This window comes from Barbus barbus, assembly GCF_936440315.1.
Source record: "Barbus barbus genome assembly, chromosome: 14".
NCBI lineage: Eukaryota > Metazoa > Chordata > Actinopteri > Cypriniformes > Cyprinidae > Barbus > Barbus barbus.
Genome location: NC_136742.1, coordinates 28,404,213 through 28,417,750, shown reverse-complemented (window position 1 = coordinate 28,417,750; position 13,538 = coordinate 28,404,213). Strand labels below are relative to the sequence as shown.

Here is a 13,538-nt window from a genome sequence, read left to right as displayed (position 1 = left end):
TATTTCAATAAATTGACACATTCACATGTTCATGGCTCTATAATGTCAGTCAGTGGTCACACTGTAATTTCACCTAAATCAAGTTAAATATAATAATAATAATAATAGTAAAATAAATAATACTTCTTCTTCTTATGTTTTGTAATAATAACAATAATTATTCTTACTAATATTAATACTAATAATTATTACATATGTAATCATTATAATAATTGTATAAAATATTTAATAATTAGAATTATTATATTTTGTAATAATAATTATTATTATTATTTATATCACTACTAATTATTACACGTAATCATTTTTATAATGATTTTAATAGTAATAATATCATAATAATTATTATTATTAGTTTTAATTATCAATTATTTTTAAATATTAATAAAGTAATATTTATTTAATATACTGATTTAAATTTTTATCATAATAAAAATTATCATAACAATTATTCTAATTAAAAAAATGAGGATAGAAGTATGTTACAGCTGTAACTTTCAATTGTGCTGTAAAAGACCTTGATTTGTAGGAAGGATGGTTTAGCTTAATGATATTCATCTGCTAGTCTGCAGTATATTCATAGCTGCTGGTAAAGTAACATTAGGGACAGTCCCTGCAACATCTGCACCCATGTAATTACTCTCATTTCCTCTGACACATGCATCTCATCCGGCACTGACATTTCTGTCTATTTCCAGAGTCATTCTCTCTTTCTGTCTTCTGATAGGTGGATAGTTGTGGGCGTGTGATTGAGGGCGTGGCCTGTATGAAACAGGTGGGGTGTAACGGTGAAGCAGAGAATCGGGTTTCAAAGAAAAACCTGGAGCAGAGCGACTCCTCCCCTGACTCCACCCACCAGAACGGCACAGACACGCCTTCCGGAGCGGACGGAGACTCCGCCCCTTCCACTCCACGGAAGAAACGAGGGCGGCGGAAACTCAACCACCCGGAGCGCCGTGAGTCACCTGTCTGTAGTTCAGTCAGTCAGTCTACCTACATTTCACTGCTGGTTATACTCTGTATAATTGTGTATGTGACAAATAAAACTCTTGAATCTTGAATCTTGAATCTGATCGATTTCAAATGTGAAATGTGTCCAATTTAGAACGCGATGAAAGCAATGGCACGAGGTGCTATTGCGGCGTACGCTAATTCTTCATTTAGAATCGTCTTTCAGGAACAATTTAGTAAAAACAATGACACTCTTCAACTGTCAACATGTTTATAACTAGCTAGCTGAATAATAAATATTTGGTTTAATGGAACAAACATTTGATATTAGCTATATCGCCCCCTTAAGTACTTCCACATTAATGCAGGTTTGCATCAGAGCGTTGGCCAAGTATATTCCATCTGTGTCAGTTTTTCCTTTTAGCTTTGTCTTCTTCTAAAGGACCTGTATGTTTGTCTTTCAGACATTGAGGAGGACGACACCAGCAGCGACACCAGCAGAGGAGAGGTGGGGACTCAAAACACAGTAAAATATTGTCGAACAAGGAACATAATACATTTTGAGAATCACATTTCATAAATGTATAAATTTACAGGACTTGGGCTGCAACATTTAGATAAATGTAAAAAATAAAATTGCTATTTTATTCAACAAAAAGTATAAGAATGATAAAAATATATTATTACTAAATAAAACTATTAAACAATAAAATAAATATTGCTATTTTAATGTTTCACTTTAAAATAAAAAACTATTATAATTATTTGTATCATTATTGTTACTAAACAAAAATATGAAACAAAATAGCAAATATTGCAATTATAATATTTCACTGTAAAATAAAAAGGAATGTTTTAAGCATAAAAATATAATAATGTTTTATTTTACAGCACAGCTGTAAAATTACAACACTAATTGCAATACTAATATTTCCTAATTTCTTTGATTTCAAATGTTATATTTTCCCAGAAAACTGCAGGCAGTCCTTACCTTACAACAGACAGTTTATAAGTGCTTCTTATTACAAGTTTGGAAAGATGGTTGGCACACGTTGAGTTCACAAATGCATGTTATAATTGACCTAAACTCAAAGCGAGAGTTTAGTGCGAAACAAGAAACTGAAAACACTGGATCATTAGCTTCTCGCGTGTAAACAAACACAGTGCTGCGCTTCACTCTGAAACATGCAGTGCATATATTTATTTAATTACATCATAGCTTCGAAACATGATAACCGCATCAAGTCATATCGTGATTTCGGTTTTATTTTGATGAACAGGGCAACCCTGCACAGGACTGCACAGAATCTGCGAGAGTTGCTTGGTGAACTGGTTTAAATTTAAACTAATTGGTTATCTGGACCCAGTCGGGTGGTTCAGAAAGGTCTAGTTAATACATCACACAGAGTTGACCATCTGTGATTCATTAATCTGCTCCTGCTTGGTGTAGATAATGGGAAATAGACGACATGCTCGCAATAACATGAGAACATGCCAATGGAAGGTTTCAGGCTTTGTTTATGTGAGAGACATGAATGTGTAAAGCCGAAACTTGGCCCAAGTGACGCTGTGAGTCGTAACATGCCATAGAAATGTGTTTACAGGCTGTCGAACACGTTATGGGTGTTTTATTAGGGCTACATACACACTGTAATTCACAAACATACACGTAGTAAATAAAGCCGCCTTCAAATTGGTTTACACTGCAAAACGAGTGTTCATGAAAGTCCTACAGATTACCTTAAAAAACATGTAAAGATCATGAAAGGGAGAGCTGTTTGAGTCTGTGATTTAACATGTGTGTATTCCTAAGCAACTAAGCGAGTAGTTTTTATCTTGTAGAGCGACGGGGGTCGTCTGAGGGGCCGGCAGGGCTGGGACATCAGTCTGAGGAGACGTCCCGTACAAAGAGAAACCTTTCAGGCCGGAGACCCTTATCATATCAGTCGCAGAGAGAAAGAGGAGTTGCTCGCCCGCTGGAAGAAGAAGGTCAGAGAGACACCAGAAGTACAGTACCGTTATTTACAGTCTATCAAAACCTTTTATAATGTTTGTTACATTGATGTGAGTTGTTATCAATTGTTGTTTTTCATTACTACTGTTATTAGCATTTGTTTCATTTAAAGGGGTCGTGAACCGAGAAATCAAAATTCTTTTGATATAAAAGAGGTCTTTGTGCTATAAAAACTTTCTGTAAGTTTCAGAATTCAAAACTTTCTCGTCAGTCTAAAAACAGCTTTTATTGAAGCCAGTCTACCAAAAGGACAGCTAGTGGAATGTGTCACTTTTTGACGTAATAGTGTGGAAAGGCACCGACTCCACCGAAGATCAACGCCTGCTTCTACATCGCTGCCTGTTTAGCCCCGCCCACCAATTTGCACATGTAGTGTAAATAACGAGAGCGGCAAACACAGCTCTATTCAGAAATCAAACGATAAAATTTATTTGATTAATTTAGTTTTTTAAAGTTATATTAATTGCCGTTTTCTGCCTTTATTGGGACAGGACAGTTGAGAGCTGACAGGAAAGCATTGCGTGGGGCGGGATCGGCAAAGGACCTCGAAATGGGACTTGAACTCGGGTCGCTGTGAGCGCAGTTGCGCTATATGTCGGCGCACTAACAACGAGGCTATTGGCGCCGATGATTAATGTTATTTTTGATGAAGTTCCAGCAAAAACTCCTTTGTTCGCTTCATTTTACCGCAGATTCGTTTACAAACAAGGCACAATTTTCAGAAAGGCTGAAACTAAAAGACGATGCTGTGCCAACTATATTGAATTCGACAGTAATGTTGCAACACAAGCACGAGTAACTGTTTTCGTTATGTGATCACTACTACTTTGTCTGTTATTACAGATTCTTTGACATTTACTGAGTATTTATGTGTAACCTAAATCACAGCAGCGTCCATCTGTGAAGGACAGAGACTGTCAAACATACACAACGGTTAGCCAATCAAATAAGTGGGCATTTACTTCCGAGCGTTCTGATGGGGGTCAAAACAGGACAGAAAATAGCCTTTTACTTCTAAATTATTGTGTTTTTTGAAGTAAAAACATTATAAGTGGACCACAGAGAACAGTAGAAAATAAAAGGCAGTTCATAACCCCTTTAAAATACATTGATCTTGCCATGAAAATAGCCATAGATGCTGGAATGGCAATAAAAATAAATAAATTTACAGTCTATCAACAGCAGTTGTGTAAAACCCCAATTAGAGCTAAATAGTTTTGATTTAATGCCTTAATAAAAAAAAAGGAAAATCATGGCACTTACAATGGAAGTAAATGAGCCGTGCACTTCAGGATGTTTTTATTCATTAAATATCAATATTGGAGGAAGCCCTGAAGAATGTACATTACAAAATGTGTTGATTAACAATATTCCTTTTATGCTTTTACAGCTTTATTTCCCCCAACCCCTGAGAAAATATGAAAATAATTAATAATAATAATGTATGATACCTGAAGAAATGAAATCAGAGAAAATAATTAAACAGTGAGGAAAAATATAGCACTTTTTCTAGCTAATTCTTAGCTTCCAAAGTTCTTAGTTTAAATACAGAAATATAAATGTTTTTATGTCTTTGAATAAATTCTGAATTAAAAATTGTGCATTATTTGAGTAGGGTTGTTAAAATCATCCGTTTAGCAGATGAATGAACTGATTATACGTCACTTACATAAATCGTGTGTTGAGTTATGTTTATCTGTGTGAATATTCTTTTCTTGTATTATTGCATGAATATCGTGCAAACGGTTTCAGATTTGACAGATTCATGAGATAACTAGAAAGCAGAAGAGTTGGTAAGCGATTATATCATGGTAGCCTTATGAGTAATGTGATGTTAGAGTCGGCAGGATATGGAAATTTACTCTATTTTCTGAATGCGTGTTACAGATCTTATTGTGAACGATGCATCCGTGCATGTTTAATATTGATTTTTGATTTTTGACCTTATTTTGACCTTGTTCAAATATCATAACTCGATTTTCGAATTCTCTCTAATGACATATGCTATACTTCTCTGATCATTTAGTTAACTTAAACCCCACTTTTTTTCATGCAAGCTTACTTTCAGATCTGCCTCCATCAATCAACACCATTTTTTTTCTATTTTGAGAATCCGTTTTACTTAAGTGTCACAATACTAAAGAAAAGATCTGTCGCTACTTCCTTTACATTGCAATTTTAAGTAATCTAAGTGTTTATGTTGTGTTTGTGGAATTGAAAAACTGTATTTTAATGGGGTTTTTTGCATTGCACTTAGAAGCTGTACTTGCACTGTAAGTGCATTACTGGAACCACAATTTTTTTATTTATTTTTTTTAAAAAGCAACAAGTCAGAATAATTTTCTCTGTGTTGAATCCTGAACATTCCTTTAGAGACAAAGAAGAAAAGTGTTCATTGTCTGCTGTTGAAGTTTGATACGAGTTGAATTAAGGACGTATGGAAAGCTCACATACTTCAGTATGAGCTGCTGAATCATACAAAGGGGTGTGTTTATAAGGAATGGAAAACAATTTAGTACAATGTTGAGTGGTATGTATTCGAAACTCTTGAGTTGAATGCATACTGTTCTGGTGTGTGTGTTTTGTCCATTGAAGTAAGCGGAAAGTGAACATCAGTGGAAAGTCAGTTGGGTTGGGTTCACTAAAATACGTCTACTTGTCTCACAGCCATGTGTGTGTGTGTGTGTGTGTTTGTAGTAGTAGAGTGCTTGGCCACATTGTGAGGCCCTGTTTCCTGTAGAGGTGTGTGTGCTGTGCGAGTGTGTTGAACAGGGCAAACTCAAACCCTGCACTGAAGTGCTACTGATGTATTATTTTAGTTCTGTGTAATGATTTTACTCCGTTTAGCATTCAATTCCTATTCAAATAAGTCTCAAACATGTAAGTAATAGTTTTAAATAGTTTGTGTGTTTCCTTTTGACAGGAATGGTTTGTGTTTACATACGTTTATGCAAATACATTTATCAGTTTTTACACTACCATTCATAAGTTTGGGGCTAGTAGGTTTTTTTTAAGAAATTAATACTTTTATTCACCAAGGATGCATTAAACTGATCAAAAGTGACAGTAAAGACATTTTGCTATTACAGAAGATTTCTGTTTCAAATAAAAGCTGTTCTTTTGAACTTTAAATTCATCAAAGAATCCTGAAAAAAAGTATCACGGTTCATATTTCTTATTGCATCAACACTGAAAATAATAAGAGATGTTTTTGAGCAGCAAATCAGCTTATTACTATGATTTCTGAAGGATCGTGTGACACTGAAGACTGGAGTAATGATGCTGGAAATTCAGCTTTGCATCACAGACATAAATTACATTTTACAATATGTCCAAAAAAAAGACAGGTATTTTAAATGGTAATAATATTTAATTTTACTGCATTTTTTGTTAAATATATGCAGCCTTGATGCGTGTAAAAGGTTTCTTTCAAAGGATTTCAAAAACATAAAGCCTTGATTAACGTAAAGAGGTTTCTTTCAAAAACACAAAAATCTCACCGACCCCAAACGTTTAAATAGTAGTGTCTGTGTCATTGTAGTTCTAGTTTCTAATTTATGTGCTACTAAGTTCCTCAGAAGAACCTTTGCAAATCTAGCAACTCTAGCTTCCTCAAAAGCTCTCACTGTATCTTAACTTTATAAACACGACTTTGTCTCCTGTAAGACTGATGAAAAGCGCTGCACCCTGACTCCTGGAAATTGCATAAAGCCCCGCTAATCAGATTTGAGCTTGCCATTTTGTGTTCAATATGCATCAAACGACCCGTGAACGGACTCTGGGTGGTCCTTGACACGAGTCTCATAGCATAATATGACCATTTATACAAAAAATAATTCTTCTCTCTAAGCGCTTGTGTTCAAGCACATGTGGATTTCGCTCCACAGATTTGCAGTGAATCGTAAATAAACACTCCGTGTGTTCATTTATGAAATATTTCCACTAATTTGATTATGCTTTCAGCTACCAATTAGAAAATAAAGGGTTCAAAGGGGGTTTTCGCAGTGATGTCATAAAATGACCATTTTTGGTTACCTAAAGAACCATTCTTTTAAAATTCTAAAGAAACGTTTTCCACTATAAAGAAACTTTTGTGGACTTGAAACGTTCCATGGATGTTAAAGGTTCTTCATGGAACCATCAATGCCAATAAAGAGTTTATACCATGTTTTGGTGACCCGCTAAGGGGTAATATTAGTTAGAATGCTAAAAACAGCCCTAGTAATGGATGATAAAGGTGGTCTGTATGAGTATTTTGAGTGATGAAGTACTAAAGCGTGTGTTTATCCGGGGCCGCAGGGGTTTTCAGGGGCTGCCGTGTCCTCGGCTCACCCAGCGAGGGCTGTTTCTCTTGGGTCGAAGAGATCCCGCCCACTGCAGCCTCTGGATCTCATCAAACTCTGGCGCAGTGCTGCTACGGCGCTTCACGAAGACCTGATTACAAACGTGTGTGTGTGTTTGAGAGAATCGCACATGGTGTGTGAGAAGCGGTTTAGTTTATGAAGACACTATAAAGAATAATGTAATTATTTGTAATAGTGTTTTCTTTTATATTTCCTTAAGGAGTTTCCTCTGTGTGTGTGTGTGTGTGTGTGTGTGTGTGTCACACTCTCATTCATTCTAAGCTTATAAATCATGGCTTAATTGAACCTTTCCGTGTTTCTCAGTAACAGAGACAGTCGAAATAGCTAGTAAAATCCTTCCCGGGGAAGAAATCAATCATTAACTAATCTAAACACACACACACTCTTATTTCTCTCTTTTCTCTGGTCGGCGTTCAGCGTCTCATTTTTTGGCGGACGCCCCTCTGGTCCCGGTTTTTGCAAACCCTCTGTGACAAATCAGCGCTGAGTCACGTGACCAGCGATTCCCAAACAAAGACATTGTGCGCGTGTCCCCCCCTTTCTGATTTAAAAGTGCCTTTTTGCCTGCGTACACACATGCACACACACACAGCTACCTGAGCGGGACGGCCGATCAGACACAGCGACGTGTGTGGGTACGTGTGCACTGTGTGGAAAAGACACATTTACTGATACGTGTGTGTGTGTGTGTTTATCAGAGAATGAAGGTAGAAAATGCTGACTTGGCTGTTCCATAAGTGTGTGTGTGTGTCGTTTTAAACCAAACATAAAACTGTAGCTCTGTAGCTTTAATAGATACTAGTGTACACTGTTCAGTATATACTATATACTGTTTATTATTTTTTTTTAATATATATGTGTGTAACAGTATGCATTACACTCTTAAAATAAAGGTTCTAAAACGAGGTTTCTGCAGCGGTAACGTTGGTTCATTAAAGAACCTTTCAATCAATAGTTCTTAAAAGAACCTTTTTTTTTTTTTAGTCTGAAGAACATATAAATAATCTTAAGGACACTGTTCCACTATAAAGAAGCTTTTGTGTGGAGGAAGCTTCCATAGATGTTAAAGAATCTTTGTAGAACCATCAAAGCCAATAAAGAACCTTTATTTTTAAAGCGTAGCACTGATAAACAATTAAACAGCAGCATGCTAAATAATGACCTCATTATTTTATTTTGCATGCCAGCATGTTTATCGTGCATGTAATATGTTTTGACTGTCAGATTGAATAATGAGTCAAGTTGTCAAAAATCAGTTAATTATACAATAGATATGGAAGGCCAAGTCGAACATGTTGCATTGTGGGATATTGTGTGGTATGCTGATGCATACTGTGTACTTTGACACATGCAGTAGTAAAAATAATGTATACTGTGCATAGTATACACATTGCATAATTTAGAAGTAGTACTGTTAGTGTTCTATCCTGAACATAGAGAGAGTGGTGTGCTATTGGACTTCTGTATACACTGGTTGCAAGTTTTGTTTGTTTTTTGCTTTTCCATACAGGATGCTTAATGCATTTATTCATTTTTGAATGGCGTTGATGGTCACTTTGAGCTGAAAAGGTTTAAATTATCCGTGTCTATGTGTGAGGAATTTGACGAAATGCTCACACCATGGTGCGATAAAGTTGAGTTTCCCAAACTGAGGTTCATGAACACCAGGGGTTTTGTGAAGAAACTGCAAGCAATAATATACGACATAATTAGTTTAATAAAAAAATGTAAGCCTAAAAAAATTAAATAAATTATAATAATATAACACTTACAGTACTAAACAAATTGAAATATTTGTTTTTCCTTTGTCATGTGTAGGGATGGGTATCGTTTACATTTTATCGATACCGATACCGATATTGCTTATCGATACCAGTACCTATCGAGACTGTTATCAATACTATTTGGTGCAAAAAAGAAAAAGTTGTTGAAAAGTTATTTTATTACTGCTGAACTTTAGCAACTGTATTAAAGTTCTTCATTCAAGAGCAGTGAGTTATTTTTCTCTTTGTGTTTTATTTTATTAACATTAAAAGAATAGTTCACCCATAAATGAAAATTGTGTCATCATTTACTCACTCTCTTTCTTCTGTTAAACATAAAAGTTATTTTGAAGAATGTGGGAAACCAAACAGCTGGTCCCCAGTGACTTCCATATTTTTTCCTACTATCAAAGTCAGTGTGCACCAGCACCTGTTTGGTTACCCACATTCTTCAAAATATCTTCTTTTGTGTTCAGCACAAGAATAAAAATTAATACAGGTTTGGTACAACATAATAGTTTGTAAATAATGACAGAATTTTTATTTTTGGCTGAACTATCTCTTTAATGACAATCGGCAGCATGTTTAGTAGACCTGCTCGCATCCATTTCTCTCTCAACTGTTTACTTTCACTTTAGACATAACTAACTGTTTTTATGTAAACCTTGTGTGTTTTTGAGTGTATTAGCGCAATCAGACGATAACTAAGTAATCAGGTGCTGTGAAAGGTTTGAAAGGTTTAAGCGGCAAGGCTTTAAAGTCCACGCAAATTATGTACTTTTGTGATTGCGAATAAGTGCAGTGTCTCGTGAGTGTAACTCTACCGCTGAATCGACATTTGATGTGAATGTCTCGCGAGTTGCAGTTGGAGCTGAATCCGGGAGACATAGTAAATACAGCGCATTACTTGAGGTAGATGTTGTGTCTTGTTAGTAAATGTTTCATTATATTACTAGCGTTGCCTCCTTTGTTCACTATTACACTACTGCATATATTGCATCTGACACTGGTGTCACTTAGTTTTTGTAACGTGAGCCCACACTATCGAATGTTTCACTCTTGCCACCACTGATTGCACGCAAACAAACACACGCCGCACATATGCATGGATATCACACGCATGTCGAGCAAGCGTCAGCCACATCATTCAGTGAAGGAAAATGACAAGCAGCAGCTTCTAATTAATCATTAACATTGAAGTATACGGAGATAAAACAACGCAAGTATTGATAACAGTATCGTTTGTCCTGAAGCTTATCGGTAGTCCGGTACTGACCCAATCACGTACTGGTCCAAAAAATACCGGTTCTCGGTACCCATCCCTAGTCCTGTGACCATTAACTGACATCAGAGAACCGTAAACTTGCGAATGTTTTGTTAAATTATTGAAATATTAACTTAAAATCTTAGGTGGACTTATTGAATATTTCAGGTTCAGATGGCCAAAAAGTTTGTGAATCTCTACAATAGAGCAACAAATTATTAATCACTGATGCTTTGTCAGTTACTGGGTGTCTGTTTCTGTCACGTTGCACAGGTTAGTCCCACACCTCATGAGATCTCATTAGTCTAAAATCTGTATATTAGCTGCATATTAAACATCAAAAATGTTCTGATTGGCTTTTAATTAGTTGTTGCTGGAAATGTATTCCTTGTGCCAATACAATCATATATATTTATACATTTTCATTTTTTCATTATATTGCATTGATTAAGCTAGAGATATATTCATATTTATATTTTGAAGTCAGAGTTCTTTTTTTTTTTTAAAGAAATTAATAGTTTAATTCAGCAAGGATGCCTCAAAGTGATCAAAAGTGACAGTAAATGCATTTATAATGTTACAAACGGTTTCTATTTCAAATAAATGCTGTTCTTATGAACTTTCTAGTCATCAAATAATCCTGAATTTTTTTTTTATTACGGTTTCCAGCAAATAATTAATTGTAATATGTCACAGTATTACTGTTTTTTCTGTATTTTTGATCAAATAAATGCAGCCTTGGTGAGTAGAAGAGACTTCCTTCAAAAACTCTAACTGACCCCAAACTGTGGTTGATAAAGTGTCTAAATGCTTTCTGAAAAGGAGTGACTTTTGTATAGAAATGAGCCTGAGAGGCTTTAGGGTCACGATGAGGTTGGGGTCAGATGTCGTTCACGCCTGGATCATGATCATAAAGCTCTCAGCTCTTGAAACTCGTCATAAAGCCAAGGGTCGTCGCAGAGGCCAAGGGGTCAGAGGGCGTGTTCAGGTCATAGTGGGAAATGTTCACACACTTTACTCAAGAAGTTTGCGAATGGTTTCTATGTGTCGGCACATGGAAACACTGTCGCCATTTATAGCGCGCCAATGTGGACTGCAGCAGGAAATTAGGTAATCTGTTAAAAACCGCATTTCCCAAGGTGCACTGGGCCGTTTGCCAAAGGGCTGCTGGGTAACCACCAACACAACCACCATAACGTCATGGAGACACGACTAGAAGAGGACCAACAATCTGATTCAGATAGTAGATCTGTTCCAAAACCTAGTCAGCTGCCTATTTAGGCAGTATTTTAAGGTGCGTTTCGTTTCGAATGAAGAGAAGGTTCCTAAAGGTAGGCGGTGACGTTGTGCTGCCTTCTAAAATTCGGGCCAAATTCGAAGGCAGCATCGCATGTATTCATCACAAATGATGCACTCCCAGAATGCACTGCTCAGTGAACATTTCTGATTGAAAAAAATTGATTAATTTAATTGGAAACTGGTTATTTTACCCAATATTTGTGTTTGTTTATCATAATTATGTATTATGTTGCAGCATGCTAACATCAAACTCTTTTACCAGAGCCGATTTGAGGAGACAGAATAATCAATAAAAACGAATGAGAGAAATCAGAGTGCTCAATAAGACTTCAAACCATTCATTTGTGATGAAGTAAAATACTTTATTATATAAACTATGATGTTTTTTTGACAGAAGTCTCTTCTGCTCAACAAGGCTGCATTTATTTGATTAAAAATACAGTAAAGAGTAATATTGTGAAATATCCTTAAAATAACCGTTTTCTAATTGAATATATTTATAATTTTAATGTATTCCTGTTATGGAAAGCTGAATTTTCAGCATCATTACTTCAGTCTTTAGTGTCACATTTTATTTTTATTATCAGTGCTGAAAAACAGTTGTGCTGCTTCATATCTTTGTGGAAGGATTCCTTAATAAATAGAAAGCAGCATTTATTGGAAATATATATATTTACATGTCACTTTTGATCAATTTAATGCATCCTTGCTAAATAAAAATATTGATTTCTTAAAAAAAAAAAAAAAAAAAAAAGCGTGAGATCGCTCTCTAGGGTTTGAGTGTTCAAGTTCTTGAACTTGAAATTTGTAAAGCTAATTACAAGTCTGTAATCAGCAACACAGACGGCAAAAACATGACACATTTGCATATGTGATGATTTATTCATCTGATTGAGCTTTGTGTTCGGCTCGCCAAACGATTATTTAAACCTGTATTTAGCGCTGAGCATCTAAGATGGATGTCAATGCCAGGTCCATCTTCTGTTTCCATCCCTTGTGTGAAATGTATGCAGGACTGCAGTGAGTTTATGTGTCTCCACTGACCCGTCAAACAGGCCTCTCTTCTGTATTTTACGTCTCTGTGTTTCGGTGTAATTAGCTGCTCTACGGTTGGCCGTTTAGTGGGGTTGAAGGTCATATGAGGCGCTTGTGTCCTTCCTGCAAAAGGTCACACAAGACAAACCAACAGCTGCTTGAAGGAATCAAAGTTTCACTGTCTCACATACACTAGTTACAAAAGAAGCAGAAGCATTGAGAATGAAACTGCGGAAATGTGCATCCTTGTGAAAAATGACATTTTAGCATACTTTTAACAAGAGGGACTTTTATTAAGGAAATAATATACTTTAAAAGCATATACTTAATTCGAAACGAAATGTTAATATTGCATATTATTTACAATTATAAAAATTACAAAATATAATATATAGTTTAAATTTATATTAACCGTAAATTGGTTGAACTTAGGAGGGTTTTTTTACCTACTTAAGTAGGACTTAAGTGCATATTTATATGTAATTTTGTAATTCTGTTGTCTTTGAAATTTATTGGCAAGCATTTATGGTAAACTTCAATATACTTTGATGTCACGTCTAGTGAAACACATGGCATGCATTTAAATATATTTGTAATTTGATAAAGTTGCAATTGAGTACATTTGAAATGTAATACATTTTGTAATAAATCTTTGTGTTTCTTAGGGTCCAGGGCAAAACTATTAGACTGGATGTGTGTCTGAATAAAAAAAACACAGCAAATTTATGCAGGCTGTGTGCACTTTACGGTGGACTGACTGTGTTGAAACTTATATGGTAGTTACATAGATCTCTGTTATAATGAAAAAAGCCAGGCAATTTCAGTTTTGACATTACGGGACCTTTAAG

General features: G+C 35.6%; 1 protein-coding gene across 8 annotated transcripts in view; it reads left to right on the top strand.

Moving 5' to 3' along the window:
• The window catches only part of LOC306880593 (DNA (cytosine-5)-methyltransferase 3A-like), a 50,860-nt gene that overhangs the window by 16,009 nt on the left and 21,313 nt on the right, over positions 1-13,538 (top strand). For 4 of the 8 annotated variants that reach the window (XM_079434209.1, XM_079434210.1, XM_079434215.1 and 1 more), the window contains 3 exons: positions 728-956; positions 1,416-1,459; positions 2,794-2,940. In XM_079434209.1, the coding sequence (XP_079290335.1) occupies positions 728-956; positions 1,416-1,459; positions 2,794-2,940 (420 nt within the window). Of the gene's footprint in view, positions 1-727; positions 957-1,415; positions 1,460-2,793; positions 2,959-13,538 lie in introns of all 8 variants that reach the window. The other 4 variants (XM_079434211.1, XM_079434208.1, XM_079434214.1 and 1 more) reach the window with 1 other exon arrangement.